This window comes from Tenrec ecaudatus, chromosome 12 (genome assembly GCF_050624435.1).
Source record: "Tenrec ecaudatus isolate mTenEca1 chromosome 12, mTenEca1.hap1, whole genome shotgun sequence".
Classification (NCBI taxonomy): Eukaryota; Metazoa; Chordata; class Mammalia; order Afrosoricida; family Tenrecidae; genus Tenrec; species Tenrec ecaudatus.
This window is the reverse complement of record NC_134541.1, coordinates 76,031,239-76,051,886: the sequence shown is the minus strand read 5'-3', so window position 1 is coordinate 76,051,886 and position 20,648 is coordinate 76,031,239. Positions and strand designations below refer to the sequence as shown.

General features: G+C 38.3%; 1 protein-coding gene and 1 pseudogene across 1 annotated transcript in view; one reads left to right on the top strand and one right to left on the bottom strand.

Moving 5' to 3' along the window:
• The window catches only part of LOC142462367 (WASH complex subunit 2-like), an 82,484-nt gene that overhangs the window by 47,035 nt on the left and 14,801 nt on the right, over positions 1-20,648 (top strand). Inside the window, exons 17-20 of the mRNA XM_075564163.1 lie at positions 2,243-2,415; positions 8,005-8,107; positions 16,885-17,040; positions 17,760-17,942. Of these exons, the coding sequence (XP_075420278.1) occupies positions 2,243-2,415; positions 8,005-8,107; positions 16,885-17,040; positions 17,760-17,942 (615 nt within the window). The remainder of the gene's footprint in view (positions 1-2,242; positions 2,416-8,004; positions 8,108-16,884; positions 17,041-17,759; positions 17,943-20,648) is intronic.
• LOC142422231 (dynein light chain 1, cytoplasmic pseudogene) lies at positions 12,170-13,207 on the bottom strand (annotated as a pseudogene).

The following is a 20,648-nucleotide window of genomic DNA, read 5'->3' as shown; positions in this document are numbered from 1 at the left end:
CTCTGAAACATGCTCCTAATTATAGAGTAAGACAAAAAGAAGAAATGATGAAATCAAAGAGCTGAATAGAAAATTTCAAAGGGCAGCTCAGAAGACAAAGTCAAATATTATAATGAAATGTGGAAAGACCTAGACTTAGAAAACCAGAAAGGAAGGATATGCTCGACATTTCTTTCATTTATTTATTATCATTCTATTGGGGGCTCGTACAACTCTAATCACAATCCATACACCAGTTGAATCGGGCATGTTTGTACATATGTTGCCTTCATTCTTTTCTAGACAGTTATTTTCTATTGAGCCCTTGGTAGGAGCTCTTTTTTTTTTTTTTTTTGCTTGGCATGTCTTAAGCTGAAATAACTGAATTAAAAATTTAAGCTTCCTGTTGCAGTATTGAAAGATTCTATGGGCAAGATTTTGACTAAAGCAGAAGCAACTAAAGAATATGGAAAGAATTCGTGGAGTCACAATACCAAAAAGAACTAGTCGACATTCAGCCATTTCAAGAATGTGTAAGCAAGAACTAATGGGACATAAGGAAGCACAAACTTGCCTGAAAGCTTAAGCGAAAAGAAAAAAAAGTTACTGGAATTGATGGAATACCAGTTAAAGTGTTTCTTTAAGCTCATGAAACACAACACAGGAAGCTCTCATTTGTCTGTGTCAAGACATTTAGAAGATAGCTGCTTAGCCAACTGACTGGAAGAGATCCATATTTGTACCTATTCCAGAGGTGACCCAGCAAAATACTCGAAATTATAGAACAATGTCATTGGAAGCACAAGTAAGTAAAATTTAGCTGGAGATCATCTAATAGTGGTGCAGCAGTACATTGAGAGGAAGCTGCCAGAGGTTCAGCCTGTGTTCAGAAGAGGATGTGGAAAAGGGAGATCATGCTGACATCAAATGAATCTTACCGCACAGAGAATACCAGAAAGATGTTTGCTTATGTTTTACTGACTGTGCAAAGGCATTTGACTGTGTTGACTATAACTATGGATTCCCTCAAGTAGAATGGGATTCCGGGACACTTAATTGTGCTAATGAGAAACCTGTACATGGATGAAAAGGCAGTTGTGCAAACAGAACAAGGGCATACTGTATTTCATGTCAGGAAAGGTATGCAGCACAGTTGTATCTTTTTACCACAGTTATTCAGTCTGTATGCTTAGCAAATACTCAGAGAAGCTGGATTTTATTTGAATCACTAGGGTTTATATAAATGAATGTTACACCAGTAATTCAGGAAGACTTATTAACAACCTGTGATATGCAGATGACAGAGTCTTCCTTGCTGAAAGTGAGGCTGAAGGAAGCACTTGTTGATGAAGATAAGGGATGTTAGCTTTCAGTGTGGATTTACAACTCTATGTAAAGAAAACTGAAGTCCTCACAACTGGACCAATAGATTACGGCATGATAGATGAAGAAAAGTTTGAAATTGTCTAGGATTTTGTCTTACTTGGATCCACAATCCAATGCTCATGGACACGGTCGAGATCATAAGATGCATTTCATTGGGTACATCTGCTACACAAAACCTCTTGAAAGTATTGAAAAGTAAAGGTGTTACTTTGAAGACTAAAGTGTGCCTGACTTAAACTATGGTATTTTCAGTCATCTCATATACATATGAAAGTTGGACACTGAAGAGAGTCGATACATTAGAGTTATGGTACTTGCAAGAAATATTGAAAGTATTGTAGACTGCCAAAAGAACAAACAAATCTGGCTTGGAAGAAGTATAACCAAAAGGTTCCTTAGAAGTAAGGATGACGGGATTTCGGCTTACAATCTTTGGACATGCTATCAAGAGAGACTGGTCTCTGGAGGATGACGTCGTGATTGGTAAAGGAGAAGGCCACAGACAAGATGGATGGAAAATGCCTACAACAGCGGACTCAAACATAACAATTGTGATGATGATGTAGGCCCAGGTGGGGTTTTAATTTAGTCTGTTGTACATAAGTTTGCAGTGAGTCAGAACTAATTTAATGGCACTTAACAACAACAAAATAGACTTAGTGGTGTGTTCTTTTCATAACATTTAGCAGAATAATAGAGATAAACATTGTGGCAAAACAGTACAGGACAGAGAATTCAGTTTCCTAGTACATGAATTTCTTTTAAGAGTATGATACTTAGTTTAAAATATACTTTAAGTATTGCACATTTAATTTTACTTCCAATGTATCTTAATCTCAATTGTCACAGACTTTTTAATATATTTTTATTTTTTAAGGACCAGTGGCATACTACTGATTCACAGACTGATTCAGCATCTGACAACAGGTCTAAAGGAGAACATGGAGATTCTAAGATCACCCAGAACCTAGAAGCTAAGAACACTGTGAAAAAGATCAACCTTTTTGAAGAGGATAATGATGATGATCTGTTTGCTATCGCTAAAAACAGGTGAAACAGTAATTTTTAAGAAGTTCTTTAATCAGTATTTTGGTAACCAGTGATCAATATTTGTTCTGTGTTAGGTGACCTGCTAATCCTCCATCACCTAGTAGCCCACAAATGAGGTAGTCTTGAAATGGCTTTTAACTTGCATGGTACTCCTGATACTGGAAAATATTTTCTTTCTAGATCTTTACCCATTTTTTATACTTCTAATATCTTAGTTTTTCTTAATCTCAAAATATTTTGGGGAAAGTTTGTTTTTATTTCTCCACTAGTCTGCCTGATGAAATAACTTAAAGTTTGGTCATGTTGACTATTCTTAACTTTGCCATTTGAAAGGGCCATTTGCTCAGCATTTGATCCTACATTCTTTCTAAAACATTTAGCAAAACATAAACATTGTGGTATTGGGGAAAGAAGGTTTGCTATGTCAGAGAATTCAGAACGAGACTATCTGCTCCCATAAAGGTTTAGAGCCTCAGAAACCCTGTAGAGGGTGCTTGCTTATATATATATATATATATATATATATATATATATATACACACACACACACACATATATACATATATGTATATGTACATATATGTATATATGTGTATATATGTATAGATATGTTAATTTTGTTCTGCAGTAATGAGGTAGCTAGTGGGAACAGTTTTCAAAATGACTTTTCTCTAGCTAATATTGAGTTTGGAAAGTTTATTGTTGTTAATTTACTAATGTTCCCATATAGTCATTACTAGTATTAGATAATTCTTTAAAAACAAACAAAACTAAATTCCATCAAGTTAATTCTGACTCAGGGCTACTTTTATTTTTCAGAGTAGGGTTTTCATGACTGCCATTGTTGAGAAATATATCAGGCTTTTCTTCTGAAGTTCTTTGAAGTTCTTTGTAGATTTGAACTGACAGCCTTTTGGTTGGTAACAGCTCTTACCTATTTATACCACCAAGAAATCTTGGATGATTCCTTATCACATTAAACAAACAGAAAAAGAGAACTTAACTCTCATTAATTATAATTCTGGTTATTTTGGACTGCCTTTGTCCAGTGCTAAGTGTTTCCGTATTTTTTAGTTTCTGTTCCCTAAAGGGTCCTACCACCGCTTGTCTGTCACTTGGTGGTAACTTATACACTGCTCTGATGCTGAAGGCTTTGTCACTGGCATTTCGAATACCAACAGGGCCAATCAAAGTGAACAAGTTTGAATGGTGCTTTCAGACTAACAACAGACTACTGAGGAGGACTCAGGTGTCCACTTAAGAGGAATTACCAACTGAAAACCCTATGGATATTATGGAAACATTGTCAGTGACTGAAAACCTAGTGAACAGAAACAGAGCATTGTCATAGATAATACCAGAAGGTGAGCCTCTCAATCTGGAAGGCACTCAAAAGATGATTGAGGAAGCGCTGCCTTCTCACAGTAGAGTGAAATCTGCTAGAGTCACTTTAGGGAGCTTCAGTTGCTGATGGGGCATGACTGGAAATGAGAAGAAACAGTTGCCAACGTATTAGAACTTGCAATGTACGAAGTATGAATCCAAGTAAATTAGAAGTTGTTAAAAAAGAAATGGGATGCATAAAGATCAATATTCTAGGTTTTCTCGAGCCAAATGGACTGCTTGCTACTGGCCATTTTGAATCAGAAAGGTGTTATGTTTTATTCTGGGAATGATACAGTCAAGAGGAATAGCTTTGCATTTATCATCAGGAAGCCATTTCAAGATCTGTCTTGAAGTAGAATGCTGTCTGTGATAGGAAAATGTCTTATCTTCATGTGCAAAAGTCCAATCAGTACAACTATTCAAAATTACGCACAAACCACTAAAGTTAGTGATGCAGAAATTGAAGAATTCTACCAACTTCTGTCCGACATTGGTTAAATATATAATCAAGATGCACTGATAATTACTGGCTGTTGAGATGCAAAGTTGGAAATAAAGAGGAAGAAACGGTAGTTGGAAAATATGGTCTTGATTGAAATGAAAGAGATCACATGACAGAAGTTGGCAACACCAATGACTTATTCATCGCAAATAACCCTTTTCAATAATACAAAGGGCGATTATAGATATGGACTGCTCTAGCTGGAATACAAGGAAATCAAATTGACTCCATCTGTGGGAAAAGATGATGGAGATGTTCAATATAAGCAGCTAACGCCAGGGCAGTGGCTGACTGTGGAACAGACCATCTACTGCTCACATATAAATTCAGGTTGATGTTGAAGGAAATAAAAGACGACCACAGGGCAAAAACAACCATGAAATTTTGAAAACATTTCCAGCATAGATTTGATGCATTGACCACTAATGACAGAGGACCTGAAAAGACCTGTAGGATGACATCAAGTGTATCATACGTGAAGAAAACAAAAGGTCCTTAAAGACAGGAAAGGAAGAAAAGTAGATGTCAGAAAAGACTGAAACGTTCTCTTTATTGTTGAGCAGCTAAAGCAAATGGAATAAATGATGAAGTGCTGTATAGAAGATTTCAAAGGGCAGTTCAAGAAGACAAGTCCAAATATTATAATGAAATGTACAAAGACCTAGAGTTAGAACACCAAAAAAGAAATGCTCAGCATAGCTTTTTTTTTTAAATCATTTTATTGGGGACTCATAAACTCTTATCACAATCCATACATACATCTATTGTGTCAAGCGCATTTGTACATTTGTTGCCATCATCATTCTCAAAACATTTGCTTTCTACTTGAGCCCTTGATGTCAGCTCCTCATTTTCCCCCTCCTTCCCTGCTCCCCCTCCCCCATGAGCCCTTGATAATTAATAAATTATTATTATTTTGTCATATCTTACACTATCTGACGTCTCCATTCACCCACTTTTCTGTTGTCCATCCCCCAGGGAGGAGATTATATGTAGATCCCTGTAATCGATTCCCCTTTTCTACCCTACCTTCTCTCGACCCTCCTAGTATCCCCACTCTCACCACTGGTCCTGAAGGGATCATGCATCCTGGATTCCCTGTGTTACCAGTTCCTATCTGTACCAGTGTACATCTCTGGTCTAGCCAGATTTTTAAGGTAGGATTGGGATCATGATAGTGGATGGGAGGAAGCATTTAGGAACTAGAGGAAAGTTGTATGTTTCATCATTGCTACCCTGCACCCTGACTGGCTCGTCTCCTCCCCACGACCCTTCAGTAAGGGGATGTCCAGTTGCCTACAGATGGGCGTTGGGTCTCCATTCTGCACTCAACCCTCATTTACAATGATATGATTGTTTGTTCTTTGAGGCCTGATACCTGGTCAGCATATCTTAAACTGAAAGCACTGAAGAAAAATTTCAAGCCTGAGTTACAATACTGAAAGATTCTATGGGAAATATACTGACTGATGCAGAAGCATCAAAAGAAGATGGAAAGGATACACATAGTCACTGTACCAAAAAGAACTAGCAACAGTTCTAGCATATGAGCAAGAACCAGTAGTACTGAAGGAAGAAGTTCAAGCTAAAAAAACCAAACAAATTGATAGAATACCAGTTGAAATGTTTCAACAAGCTCATAAAACACTGGAAGCACTGTCCATGTCGAAACAGAAGACAACTGCTTAGCCAGCTGATACTCGTACCTATTCCAAAGAAAGGTGACCCAACATAATACATAAATTATAGAACAGTATCATTGATAGCACATGTAAATAAATTTTAGCTGAAGATCATCCAACAACTGTTAAGTTACAGCAGTGCAATGATAGCTGCCAGAGGTTCAGGCTGGATTCAGAAGGGGATATGGAACAAAGATTATCATTATTTATGTGAAGTGTATCTTGACTGAAAGCAGCAGATACCAGAAAGGTGTTTACTTGTGTTTTACTTACTTTGCTAACACATTTAATTATGTGGATCATAATAAACTGGACATCCTTGAGAAGAATGGGAATTCCAGAACACTTAATTGTGCTTATAGGGAATTTGTTCATTGATGAAGAGTTGTCCGAATAGATTTAAATCAGGAAAGATGAGTATCATGGTTATAGCTTTTCTCCACACTTGAGTAAATAACCAGAGAAACTAGGTTATATGAAGCAAAATTCAGCATCAGGATTGGAGGAAAGCTTATTAACCTGCAGTATGCATATGACACAAACTTGTTTGCTGAAAGTGAGTAGAACTTGAAACACTTGTGGATGAAGATTGCAGCTTTCAGTATGAATTATAACTCAATGTAAAGAAAACAGAAATCCTCACCACCGGACCAATTGCTAACATTGTGATAAACAGAAAAAAGATTGAAGTTGTCAAGGATTTTGTCTCGCCTGGATCCACAATCAATGCTCATGGAAGCAACTGTGAAGCGATCAAAAGATGCATTGCATGAAATAAGTCTGCTGCACAAGGCCTCTCAAAAGTGTTTAAAGGCAAGGAGGTTACTTTGAAGACTAAGGTGCACCTGATCAATCCAAGGTATTTTCAGTCACCTATCATATTCATGGGAAAGTTGGACATTCTATAAGGAAAATGTAAGAAGAATCGATTCATTTGAACTATAGTGTTGGTGAAGAATATTCAATGTACCATTGAATGCCAAAAGAAGAGACAAATCTCTATTGGAAGAAATACAGCCAGAATTTTCCTTAGACATAAAGATGGTGAGATTTTGTCTTACATTCTTTGGATACGTTACCAAGAGAGACTGGTCTCTGGAGAAGGACATCATGCTCGCTATGGTAGAACGGTGGTGAAGAAGTGGATTGATAAAAGTGGCTCCGATAATGGACTCAAACCTAAGAACAATTGTGAGGATGGCACAGGACTGGGCAGTGTGTAGTTCTGTGGTACATAGACTTTATGGCACCTGCCAACAAAAATAATAAAATGTCCTAATCAGTATTTATTTTGACAAATAGTTATTGACCCCCAAGGCAGAAACCTAGGTGAGGAAAAAGATTAAGATGGACATGAGGAAGGTAGCAAAGAAAGCTGTAGCTAGATTTAGGTGGTGTGAGGTTCAAGTCTAGTGATGTGATGAACATGAAAACAAGTTTTTAGTTTTCCAGTTTCTTGGAGGAGATGAGATAGGTGTAAGAAGCTGATGAGAAAGCCAAATATATTCTTAGACATGGATTGTCATAGAAACGTACTTAGGATAAAGCAGCTAGTGAGCACTAGGCTATAATTTCTTGGCCAGAGACATATCTGGGCCTGAAATGTCCCTTAGCAGTTGCCTTCTCAACCACTTTGGAATACCCACTGTTTCTGGTTCTTCCTTTGCCAAGGAGGTGGTGAGAGAGAAAGCTAAACCTGGAAACCCTAAGAATTTTCTTAGCCTTTGGCTAAGCGCTTAACAGCAAGCCTGCATTGGATTAGCGGTTACTAGACAGGGGCAAGATGAAGAGGGCTCTGGACTCTTCTTCATAAGAATGAATGAAGAATAGAGACTGATGATCTACTATGCATACATTCAAATGTTTCTCCTGGTTGATTTTGATTATGCAAATTCAAGAGGCAGTGTTTTGGGTGTGTTTTTTCCAGTTAAGTGTTCTTATTGTGTTTGACCTAGAAAGAATATAATTATTATTATTAAGAATGAGATTTGTCTTTAATTTTACCTCTTGTTTGTGTAGCCAAAAGAAGACCCAGAGAGCGTCCCTCCTCTTTGAAGATGATGCTGATAGTGGAAGCTTTTTGTTTGGCTCTCCTCCCACCACTTTTCCTCCTGCAACAATGGTATTCTGAGTCTCAGGAAATGTTCTTGGGGTTATAGTAAATGCATGGTGTTGCTTCCCTTGTATCAGCTCTTAAAATTTCCACTTTGTAGACTTTCCACTTAAGTTTTATAGAAAAACTCAGTTGCCTCTTGTAGAAAGTGATCTAGTAACAAGTGTTTTACAGATGAAAGAAAGCCATAGAACATACATCTCCAAACTTATTAGGCCTCCCACCCCCTTTTCTTTCTTTTTTTAATTATTAAAATTTAAAAAAATCATTTTATTAGGGGCTCATTCAACTCTTATCACAATCCATACACACATCAATTGTGTAAAGCACATTTGTACATTCATTACCCTCATCATTCTCAAAACATTTGCTCTCCACCTAAGCCCTTGGCATCAGCTCCTCGTTTTTTCCCTCCCTCCCTACTCCTCTCTCATGAACCCTTGAAAATTTATAAATTATTATTTAGTCATATCTTGCCCTGCCCAACATCTCCCTTCACCCAATTTTCTGTTGTCCGTCTCCCAGTGAGGAGGTTATATGTAGATCCTTATAATCGGTTCCCCCTTTTCAACCCACCCACCCTCAACCCTCCCAGTGTCGCTACTCACACCACTGGTCCTGAAGGGATCATCCGCCCTAGATTCCCTGCATTTCTAGTTCCTATCTGTACCAGTGTACATCATCTGGTCTAGCCAGATTTGTAAGGTAGAATTGGGATCGTGATAGTGAGGGAGGAAAAGCATAGGCTCCCACCCCCTTTTCAGGAAAATAATTTACTCAGCATCTCCCAGAAAAAAAAAGATTTGTATTGTCGCCCGTAATGTATAAAGGTATATGCTTTTGCAACCCTATTGGATCATTCAGGTTCCCCACCAGGGGGCAGTATTGCACACATTGTAGAGGAAGAGTTCCTGTGTTATCTAACCATTCCACATCAGGTAGGGATGAAGCGGGAGTCTTGAATTTTAGTACAGATTGCTGAACCAGTTCTCAGAGGGGAGTTTTCTGGCTAGCATGTTCATTCTAATGGCATTGAATAAGGCCTGTTAAAGCATAAGTTATGCCTTCTAAGATCATGTTTTAAGTCTAGCGTTTTCCCCTTGATTTATATGCATATAAATAGGCATTCAGTGGCCCATAGTCTAAGTAGCTTTCCAATAATTAAGTCTAAATGACTCACCGCACAAACAAAAAAAAATTCAGTCATCCTTGATGTTAAAAAAAAGGGCTCGTGTTTCATCTGAGACATGGTGACTCATGTGTGTCAGTAGAATATGTTCCATTAGCTTTCAGTGGCTATGGCTGATTTTTTGAAAGATTGCCACACCTTTCTTCCTTGATGCCTCTGGAACAAAGTGTGCTTGGAACATAGTGATACCAAGTAATATTTTATTGCCAACTGACAAATTACAGCACCTTTAAAGGGAAATTCAGAATTCTATAGATTCCATGTGGCTTGTATGGATACCTCCTTTACTAAGTTAACTTGAAAGGCCTTGGCAGAACAGGCTTACCTTCAACACAACCTCAAGCCACTTTAATGTAATTACATGCTAAAAGCAGGAAAATGTGCAAGACGTGGATGGAGGGATCAGTTCCTGGGCTTCCTGCAATGTGGAGTCCAGAAGGAAGTCAAAAGAAGACCTTGTTCCTCCCACTATAACGTGTCTGATACGTGCACAGTCCTGTGGATTTTTCTTCTTTGGGGACGCAGTAAAAGGGGATTTGGAAGTAGCACAGGAGCTTAGTACATCCTTCTCTTTAGAAGCTGGTGTTTATTCTTCCATACCACCTAAATATTTTTTATTTAAAGTTAATTTTTAATTACATGTTTATATATGAATGAGTTCTTCTTTTTAAGTTGCATATAGTATAAAAGCCAAAACTCTTTCCAAGAGGTAAATATAATAGTGTGTTGCCTATCATTTCTTGTTTTGTGGCACTTGAATGTATTTTTACTTAAAAATATTTAAATGAGATTTTATATGTATATAGTAGCCCTGCACTGGTTATGTGGTGTTGCTATAACAGAAATACCACAAGTGAAAGAGTTTAAACAATAGAGGTTTGTTTGCTTACAGAAGGTTAGAAGTCTAAATGCAGACTTGTGGCCACAGAGGAAGGCTTTCTCGTTCTGTTAGCTCTGGTGAAAAGTCTTCTCCGTTCACAATCTACAGGCCTAGGATGCCTTGGATAGATCCACTTTCCTTGGCAGCAATCTTCCATGTACCTAGAGTTTCTCAGTGCAGGGATCCCAGGTCCAAAGGACACACTTCATCCTGGCTTTTTTTTTTTTTGTTGCTATTGTCTATATTTAGTTAATGCAGTATGTAGCTCAAATTAATGATTAGCCATCAGAGTACATTTTGGAAGTGCCTAGTTCATCAGCAGTGTTTATTTTCTCTGCTCACTTCTTTGGTGTTCTATCTTTATTTTTTTAATTTTTAAAAAATCATTTTATTGGAGGCTCTAACATCACAATCCATACATCCATCCATTGTGTCAAGCACATATGTACATATCATTTTCAAAACATTTTCTTTCTACTTGAACCCTTGGTATCAGCTCCTTTTCCCCTCTCTCCCACCCTCCTTCCCTCATGAACCCTTGACAATTTATAAATTTTTTTTCATGTCTTATACCGAATGCTGTCCCCCTTCACCCACTTTCCTGTTGTTCGTCCCCCCAGGAGGGGGTTATATGTAGATCATTATGATCGGTTCTCCCTTTCTCCCCCTACCTTTCCCCTTCCCTTCCTGGTATCGCTGCTCTCATTATTGCTTCTGAGGGGTTTATCTATCCTAGATTCCCTGTGTCTAGAGCTTTTATCTATACCAGTGTACATGCTCTGGTGTAGCCAGATGATTTGTAAGGTAAAAGTGTGATCATGATAGTGTGGGAGGAAACATTAAAGAACTAGATAAAAGTTGTATGTTCATTCATACAATACTGTACCCTGGCTGGCTCATCTCTTTCTTTGTTAGCTTTTTGGGGGGGATGTCCAATGGTCTACGGATGGGCTTTGAGTTTCTACTCCACCCTCTGCATCATTCATATCGATATAATTTTTGGTTCTGGGTCTTTGATGCTGATACCGTATCCCATTGACACTTTATGATCACACAGACTGCTTTGCTTCTTCCATGTGGGCTTTGTTGCTTCTGAGCTAGATGGCCACTTGTTTATCTTCAAATCTTTAAAACCACAGATGCTGTATCTTTTGATAGCTGGGCACCATCAGCTTTCTTCACCACATTTGCTTATGTACCCATTTTGTCTTCAGTGATCATGTCAGAAGGCGAGCATCACAGAATGCCAGTTTATTAGGACAAACTGTTCTTGCATTGAGGGAGTACTTGAGTAGAGGCCTAATGTCCTTCTGCTACCTTAATACATAACATAAATATGTGTACATAGATCTATTTCCCTATCATTATATATAAATATATTTATATGTGTACATGCCTGTATTTAGACCTCTATAAATGCCCTCTGCCTCTTAGTTCTTTCCTCTATTTCCTTTTACTTTCCTCTTGTCCCACTATCATGTTCGACCTTCATTCGGTGTCAGTAATTCCCCTCAGCTACATTACACTTGAACAAGCCCCACCAGGCATCCTATGCCCTCCTCACCCTAGCTCTTTTCTTATTGGTGGTAATGGATCCCTCTTAATTCTGCTCACTTCCTTCTCCTTTTTTCACTTGTAAGATCAAAGGGTTGTAGGCCTTTCATCTTACTCTCATTACTTTGCATCCCATCGTCACTTCTAAGGAATATTCTGGCTGTACTTTTTCCAAGACAGATTTTGTTCACTTTTCAGACACCATGGTATATTCGTATGCCATCATCATGATTCAAATGTATCAGTTCAGTCTCCAGTGCAGCTTTTATATGCATGTGAGGCAATTGAAAATACCATGGCTAGGCTTACTGAGGAGCACCTCAGCCCTTAAGGTGATTCTCTTCTGCTCTCCTAAAGAAGTCTTTTTTTTTTTCCATTTTGCGAATTGCTTTATAACCACAAAGGAGTACAGAGGAAGTCCTGTACCAAACAACACAAAAACGTTCAAAGGTGGAGGTGTTCCCTTAGCAAGGCTGAAGAGTCCAGTCTCTGGTATTTGGAATTTAGGCAGCAGTCCTTGGTTTTGGATGGATCACTGGGTGTGTGGGCACAATCCATGCTTTAACCAGATTTGAACAGAAGGATGGCCACTTGGCCCAGGTAGAAGTAAATGAAGTGCTTAGTTTCATGTGTCACATAACTACCAAAGTTTCTGCCCGCAATGCAGTGCCAAGTGGGATTGTACTTCTTGTCAAACTCCTTCTTGATGTGGCCGCAATGCTCTTCTCTGTGTTGTATTTCTCCAGCGCCTGAGTCGCGCACTCCACCGAGTCCTGTTGCATCTCCTCCGACACGTCGGCATTTTTGATCACGGCCTGTCAGTCGCACGTGGTTACTGTGAAGCGCGGACTAGCCGACTGCGACGGTCCTGGGGGAGGGGGTTAGAGCGGCTCAAACACAGCGAGAGCCGTCGCTATCCAAGCCGTGGCGCATCTAAATCTAAAGAAGTCTTTTACGGGAGGATAGCCCCAAAGATTTATGTCCTTGCCACATGCAAATCATTTTCCCCTACATTCCAATTGGGTTAAGTTCCTTTTCCTCTGTAAATCTAGAATAAAAGTTTTCTGCTTCAAGGTAGCCATTTCCATTGTATACTGGAGCAGTCGGAGGGAAAGAAGAGATTGAGGGAACCAAGCAACTTATAAATCCCATGAAATAATTTATTTTAGCTTCCCTCATCTTAGACCACCTAGGCAATGGCCTTGCTCTCTATCCTCTGGGTGTTGGCCATGCTTTTAGGAGGCTTATTCTAGATTGTCTGAATGATGACCCCACCCCTCAACCCTGGCAAACCCCATTGGTCTGCCCTCCCCCTTCATCTTCAGGCAGTAGCCCCCTCTTAACATGATCCCCACAGTCTGGAGAATATCTTTAAAAAGACTCTTTTAAAACTAGAAGATTTTGCCCCACCCCCACCTTCTTTAGGCACCCCCGAGGCCAGGGTTTCTTTAAAGCCCAGAGGTAAGGGCTCATCTTTTGAGACCATGGCACCTCTGCTTCCCATGCCTCTTGTCTCTATAGCTGCTTCTGCATACCTTACTTTTCCTAAGAGGCTAATCTAGCTTTTGCCCTTCATTGACACGGGCTGTCAAACTCTGTAGGCTGCTGAGAAAAGCCTGGAGATAACCACACCAGCTCTAACTTGAGCCCTGAAGGAGCTCAACTCTTTTCACATGGTGGTTAACTCCCACAGCATCTTACATTGGTCTCAATTATGCTGCTGTTGTTTATCAACTCAGGTATTTCAACTCCCTTCTGAGCCCTTACCTGAATTCCCTTTGATGTCCTTAATCTCACCAACAGTTTCTTTAAGGCAATCTAGTCTTTTACTGTTTTGTACCTTAGTACTCTTTCAGCCTCTATTCATTGTCTAATTCTAAAACCACTTCCACATTTTAGGTATCTGAAAGAGCAGCACCCCACTTCTGTTATCAAAATCTGCCTTTTCTTAATTGGTGGTAGTTGATCCCTCTGACCTCTGCACCTGTCTCTCCCCATTTACCTTGTTTTAAAGACAAATGGTGTTCCAGGCCACGTGCCATGGAAATTCCCCTTACCTGGGATCAGGGTTGTGACTGGATTAAGGGTGTGGTATCCTACCCTTAATGTTTTATTGACTTATCCATATCATGAGATGTCACTGCATAACTGCCACATTACACCATTACATAACTGAAACCACTGACAATCTTGGCCCAGCCCAGTTGACCAGATTTTTGAAGGACATAGTTCATGACATTAATCCACTGATAATCAGTTACCATGTTCTGCCTATATTATGTTAGTGATGTTTCTTCTCATACCTATTTTCATGTCATCTTTAGTCTTGACTATAAAGATCAATTCTTTTTTTTCCTTCTTTACTCTTTTTAAAAGATGTTTATTTATTTATTTATAAATGTTTTATTAGGGGCTCATACAACTCTTATCACAATCCATACATACATCAATTGTATAAAGCACATCTGTACATTCATTGCCCTCATCATTTTCAAAGCATTTGCTCTCCACTTAAGCCCTTTGCAAAGATCAATTCTTATTTGGACTTTATGTTCCTTCCCTTCAATCTAGTCTTCTTGTTCTTCCCACAGTTCCCTTCAAAACACATTTGGTTCTGTCATCCCTTTGCTAAAGGCCATAGCTTAACCTACTATGCCACCTGTAATCTTATTCAAATATATTCCACCTTTTCTCTTGTCCTACATGCTTTCTCTCTACCTTAACTAGTATTGCCCTGTGGAAAATGGAATGGAGGCCCCATATGACCTCTTATAACCCTCCAGCCCAATTGTCACCAGGCAGAGGGTCAGTCATGCCTCTACCTTCTTAACTTTCAGTCCATCCTAGTTAATCCTATTCTGATACTAACTGTTCCTCCCTTGGCACTCCCATGATACATTTCAGCTAGGTTCCATAATTCATTGCAGTAACCATGCAACCAGATGATACTTACATTTATGGATTTTTGTGTGTGTCTACAAGTTAACAGGTTATAATTCAGGTAAGAAATATGAGGATTTAATTGTTTAGTCAGGACAGTTTCTTTTCTGCTATGCTCACATACAGACCCATCTCCCTCTGATCTTGGCCTGGCCTCTTCCTTGTTCAGGCAATGTTAACAAAACTCCTTTAGAACTTCTATTAAATTCCCTAAGGGCAGGCCACTCCACTGTAAGCCTCATACTGAAGGCACTCAGCTTCCCCAACTAACTGCTCAGAGACACCCTACTCCACAAGTCTTTACTTACTCTGTGGTCTGGGAAGTCTACTCCTTCATCTCATACTCTGTCTCCTGGTTCTGCAGTTGGTGCTGCTCTGCCACTCCTTGATGTCAAAGTTCCTAGATCAAGGAAGCTCAGTACACATGGGTCTTTGGGTCAGACGGATGAGCTTCCCTCCTGGCTCTATCCTTTTTCTGGTGGTGAGAATAATCCTTCCTACTTCCGAGATGGTGGATTTTATATCCAGCAGGTTGACAAACACAATTAACCCTATTTAACAAGCACTCACAACGGAATCAGTCAGATAATCCATTTCAGTAGCTTCTCAATCAGTAGGAAAACAAAGGTTGTTTGATTGGAGTAACAAAGACTATGCCTAAGAGATCTGTATTAAATAATTCACTTCATTGCACATCCTTAGATCTTCCTAAATCTATCCCAACTTGATTTAGACATTGTTCAAAAACTTCTTTATATCCATTCCAGTTAATATGAAAAAGTTAGTTGGTTTTTTTCCCCTCTGTGGGCTGAGAAGAACTTGACAAGAGCTTGATAAATCACTTACCTCTTAGATGTTAATAGCTCTAGATAAGTCAAACACCTTAATTTTCTAATATGGATAATCTCTTCTAATATGTAAGGAATAAATAGATAATAGATGGGTCAGTGTGCTTCCAAGCTTGTATAGAGCACCTATTAAATAGTACCACTGGCCATAGAAGTAATAAAGTATGGTCCTTTCAAACAAATGGACCAAACAGATCTGTGATAATTTTCTTATTTTAAGGAGAAAATTGTTTTATTGCAATGCACAGAGCAAGGAATCAGGAAGATGGATTGCCCAGTCTTGGCATTATCAGTGGGAGATTGTTTTCACAGGATGATGCATCATATCATAAATTCTTCAGGACATGGCTGGATGAACTACTCATTTTACAAAGGTCATAAAAAATGGATCCAGTTTATGCTGGTTCTTGGCGATGCTTTTCTGGTGTCTAGGTTTTCCTCAGTCATTCCTCTGCACCACTTCTCCAACCTTTCCAACTTGTTCAAGAAATGAATGTGTCTTTTTTCAAGAATAAATCTGACATCTTAACCCTAATCCAGCAATGGAAACACTAGGAATAATTAGCCAGTTTTACAAGACTTCACTTTTTCTATAAACTTGTATTGTTAGAGGCCTTTCACTTCTGTACCTAAAAGGTCTGGCTTTGTCTGGGATCACTATTCATTTAAGTTAGAGAGTAAGATAAGGGCCTAGTGAAATGTAAGTGGTGTGCTTAATTATGTGAAATGTGAATGAGGTGCTTATTAATGAAGCAGCTGATTATTAATGAAGAGAATAGGAAAACTTTTACAAATAACATTTGAGTTACTTGTTATTTTACAAATAACATTTGAGCTACAAAAGACAGTGAGGGGCACAAACTTAGACGTCTGAAAGTATCCAGTTGATGTAAGAATGAGCAAAGCATGCTAGTGGTGTAATGCAGATGAAGAAACAGATGTGGTGTATGCTGATTGTCTTGTATTGTATTTGTTTAATTCAGCCTATTATTGGGTTGAAATCTGTTTGTTTTAGCAAGGCAACTCCAGCTAAGTCTGATGGATATAGTTGCAGTGTCATAGGAGGGAGCCAAAGAGGAGTGTTGAGTAATTAGGTTGTGGCGCAAGGACTTTTAAGCTAGACCAGACCATAAAGAAGTTTAGTGGCAACAAAGAGACACTTGAGGATGGTGGCAGAAATGATGTTTTGACATCTCTGCAGATGCAAGGTTTTATTATTTGGTTCTGTTAATTTCATGCCTGGTTAATTTCACTCTTCTACTATATTCACCAACATCCTAAGGAAGACTGATTTTGACTTGTTGGTCTTTATGTTGCCATTCCAGCCGGGTATCCTTATTATTTTTCAGGATGTTATTTACTCTTCTTTTGTTAGAAAAAAGAGACAGTTGCTCAGACGGCACCTTTGCTATTTCATGATGAAGAAGAAGAGGAGGCATCATTTAAAGTGAAGCCTGTGGAAGAGAATGTTGACAAGTCCATAGAATCATCAGATAATGAGAGAGTTAACGCAGCTGAGGAATCAGCAAAGGTGAATTTTTTCCTTCTGTAGTGATTAAGCGTTGGGTTTCCAACTGCAAGGTCGGTTTAAAACCAGCACACAGGAGAAAGTTGAGGCTTTCTAATCCAATAAACAGTTAACAGTGTTGGAAAACCCACAGGAACAGTTCTGCCTTGTCCTATAGGGTTGCTCTAAGTCAGAAGTGACTCAATGGCAGTAAGTATATACAGCCTAGTAAGGAGCCCTCTTGGTGCGTTGGGTTAGGACTAACTGCATTGTTGGCCATTCAAACCCACCAGCTTCTCTAGAAGCAGCAATGAGGAAAACCCAAAGCGGGTTCCCATAAAGTTTTAGTATAGAGTTGCTTGCATACATAAAATACAGTAAAAGATAAACAACACTTTTTAAAGGAAATTTATGATCATTTTTCAGTGATTGGCACTTGTGTTATCTCTATAACGTGGAAATTATTTGTAGTTCATGAACAACTACATGGATCAGGGTTATAACTTCCCTTCACTTATTGTAGGGAGAGATACTCATGGGTCAAAGCTGGCTGTAGGATATCTGTTTGAGAGTCTCTGTTGGAACAGCTAATTAAAGATTGACCTTAGTTGTTTGTGACCTGGGAATAAATGTGATAAGATGTACAGATGTGATAGTTAACTAAAGCTCTGGGGAGCTTGTAAGACTCCTTGCTAGGATTTGTATTTCTAGATCTTATTCTTTTTTCTTATATTCATTTTCAGGACGGGTCTTTGACTCTATCTGCTCAGGCAGTAGTCAAACACTCTGATATATTTTCTTCATCATCCTCATTGGAGAAAGGAACCAAGGGCAGAACCAAAACTGTTCTTAGTTTGTTTGATGAGGAGGAAGATAGAACTGAAGATCAAAGCAGTATCCTTGCTCCACAGAAAGAAGTAGGAAAGGTGAGTAAAAGGCAAATAAAGGTTCAGGACTGTAGAAGGATATAAGAATCTCATTTTATGTTTCAATTCTATCATGTCATTTGGTGAAGAAATCTTAGCCTGAACTACAGATTGTATTTGTCATAAAGGTGTTTGAAACTGTAAATCGGCATTCCTTTTCCCAAGTAACATTGCTGTCAAGTAGATTAGAATTCCACCTGCTTCCCTTATATTTTGTTCCTCTTACAAAATTGCTCCCCTTGCTCAGTTTCATTGAACATAAAGAAAGAGAACTGGATCTGTTTCTATTGTTCAGCTTTACAAATAAATGTTATAGATGGATATTTTATATTTATTGAATGTCTGCAACTTTTTTTCTGAAGAGAGCTAGTTAGTAAATACTTTAGGTTTTTCAGCCATATGTCAGATCTGTTCATTGGTAGAACAAAAGCATGCACAGAGCAGAGGAAAATGAAAGGATGTCATTGTGTTCCCATAAAGTTTAATTTTAAAATAGGTAATAGTCTAAAAATCCTGATATTGCCAGTACTGTAGATAAATATCTCCTAAGACTAGAGAGGCAGAAGTCCTCAACAAAATAAATATTAAGGGGCTTCAGAAAGTCAGTGGGAAGATAACAGTGTTTTCCTTCCATTTTCCACGAACCTTTGAAGCCCCATTGAAACAGCAAATAAAGTTAAGTAAAATATAATAAAACTTATTACATATCATTACAAGTGAGAATTATCCTTAGGATACAAACGTAATTTCATTTAATATATGAAAGTCAATTGATATAACATTTACTGTATCAATAGAACAAAATATAATGTACCATGTCAATAGAACAAAGCACAAAACCCACATAATCATCTCAGTAGACACAGAAGAGTATTTAAATAATCCAACACTCTTCATGATCAAAAGACTCAGCATACTAGGTCTAAGGCCCCAAAAGAGACATCTCTGAAAACTCATAGCCAACATCATATTCAGTGGTTAAAACTTAGAGATCACTGTTCTCTAAGATCAAGAATATGTGCTCTCGTCACGTCTACATAGGGAAGTTAGGCAAGAAAAAGAAATAAAAGGAATTCCGATTGGAAAACAAGATAGAAAACACTTCTATAGATGACACAATCTAATAAATACTTCAGAGTCCACTTAAAATATTTTTTAGGACATTAGTGAATTACTTGAGCAAGGTTGCAAGGTACAGGATTAAGATATGAAGTTGTTTTTGTACACTATCAACAATCTGAAAATGGAAAGGATAGCTAGATACATCTGTGAAATAGAGAAATAGAATACAGAGTCCAGAAATAAAACCCTCATATTTATGGGTCATTAGTTTGAGTGCAAAGACAAGTCAAAGGCATTTCCATCGTGTTTTCAACAAATATTGCTTCAGTGAATGGGTTTCCATATGCAAAGAATTGAAATTGAACCTCTGCTTCAACTTATACACAAAAATCAATAGTGACCTAAATGTTAGAGCTGAAACTATCCAACTATCAGACAAAAAATGTACATGTAAATCTAGCAGGCTTTGGATGGACAAAGCTGCCTTGGATAGGACAGTGAAAGCCAAGGCACCAAAGAATAAGTAGCCATGTTAGAATCCTTCAAAATTTTAAACTTTTTTTTGGTGTGTTTTTGAAATGACACTTTTCATAAAAATGAAAAGACGGTAGATTAGTGAGTGAAAATATATACAAATTATGTACTTGATAAGAGATTGAACCCCAGAATAAAGCAACACCAAAACAACAAAACCTCCTATAACTTAACAATAAAAAGACAAATATGCCTATTAAAAATGGTCTAAGACAATAGAAAAATGGGCAAAGAGAGACATGGGCCAGTGTAAGACATGAAAAAATAATAACAATTTATAAATTATCAAGGGTTCATAAGGGAGGGAGGGGAAAAATGAGCCGATACCAAGGGCTCAAGTAGAAAGAAAATGTTTTGAAAATGATGATGGCAACAAATATACAAATGTGCTTGACACAATGGATATATGTATGTATGGATTGTGATGAGAGCTGTATGAGCCCCCAATAAAATGATTTTTTTAAAATAAATAAATAAAAATGGTCCAAGAATCTGAAAAGACATTTCTGCAAAGTAGATTTATCAATGACAAATGAGCACTTGAAAGATGCAGGTGTTAGCATGTTGAGAACATGGAACTTTCATTTAGTTGTGGTAAAACTGTAAAATGATGTCACTACTTTGGAAAACAGTTTGGTAATTCTTCAAATTGTTAAACATAGAGTATCCCATGTGTTCAAGAGACATGAAAACATGTTCACACAAAAATTTATATACAAATGCTTGCAACAGCATTATTAATAATTCGAATAGTTTTCACTTTCAAAGCTGGAACTATTAGGGTCCTTCTAGTGTGACCTGTAGAGAAAGGGAGCCATGTACCTCGAAGATCAGAGTCCATTGTTGATCCAGAGCCAGCTCATAATTGCCCAGTTAGGAATGAACTACAGTGCATGTTGCCCCTTTTAGGCTTCTACCAGCTGGGTTTCTTTCTAGTGTCTGGGTGTCCCGCTTGGCCTATTGACCATCCGGAGTGTGTTTCTGCCCGCAATGTATACATGAGCACCGCCCCCCTTCTTCTTGGTCTGATCTCTCAATAATGTTCACTGATTATTCTTGTAGGAATGTCTTAGTAATTTGGGGTGATCATAAAATACTTCCTTATAAGTA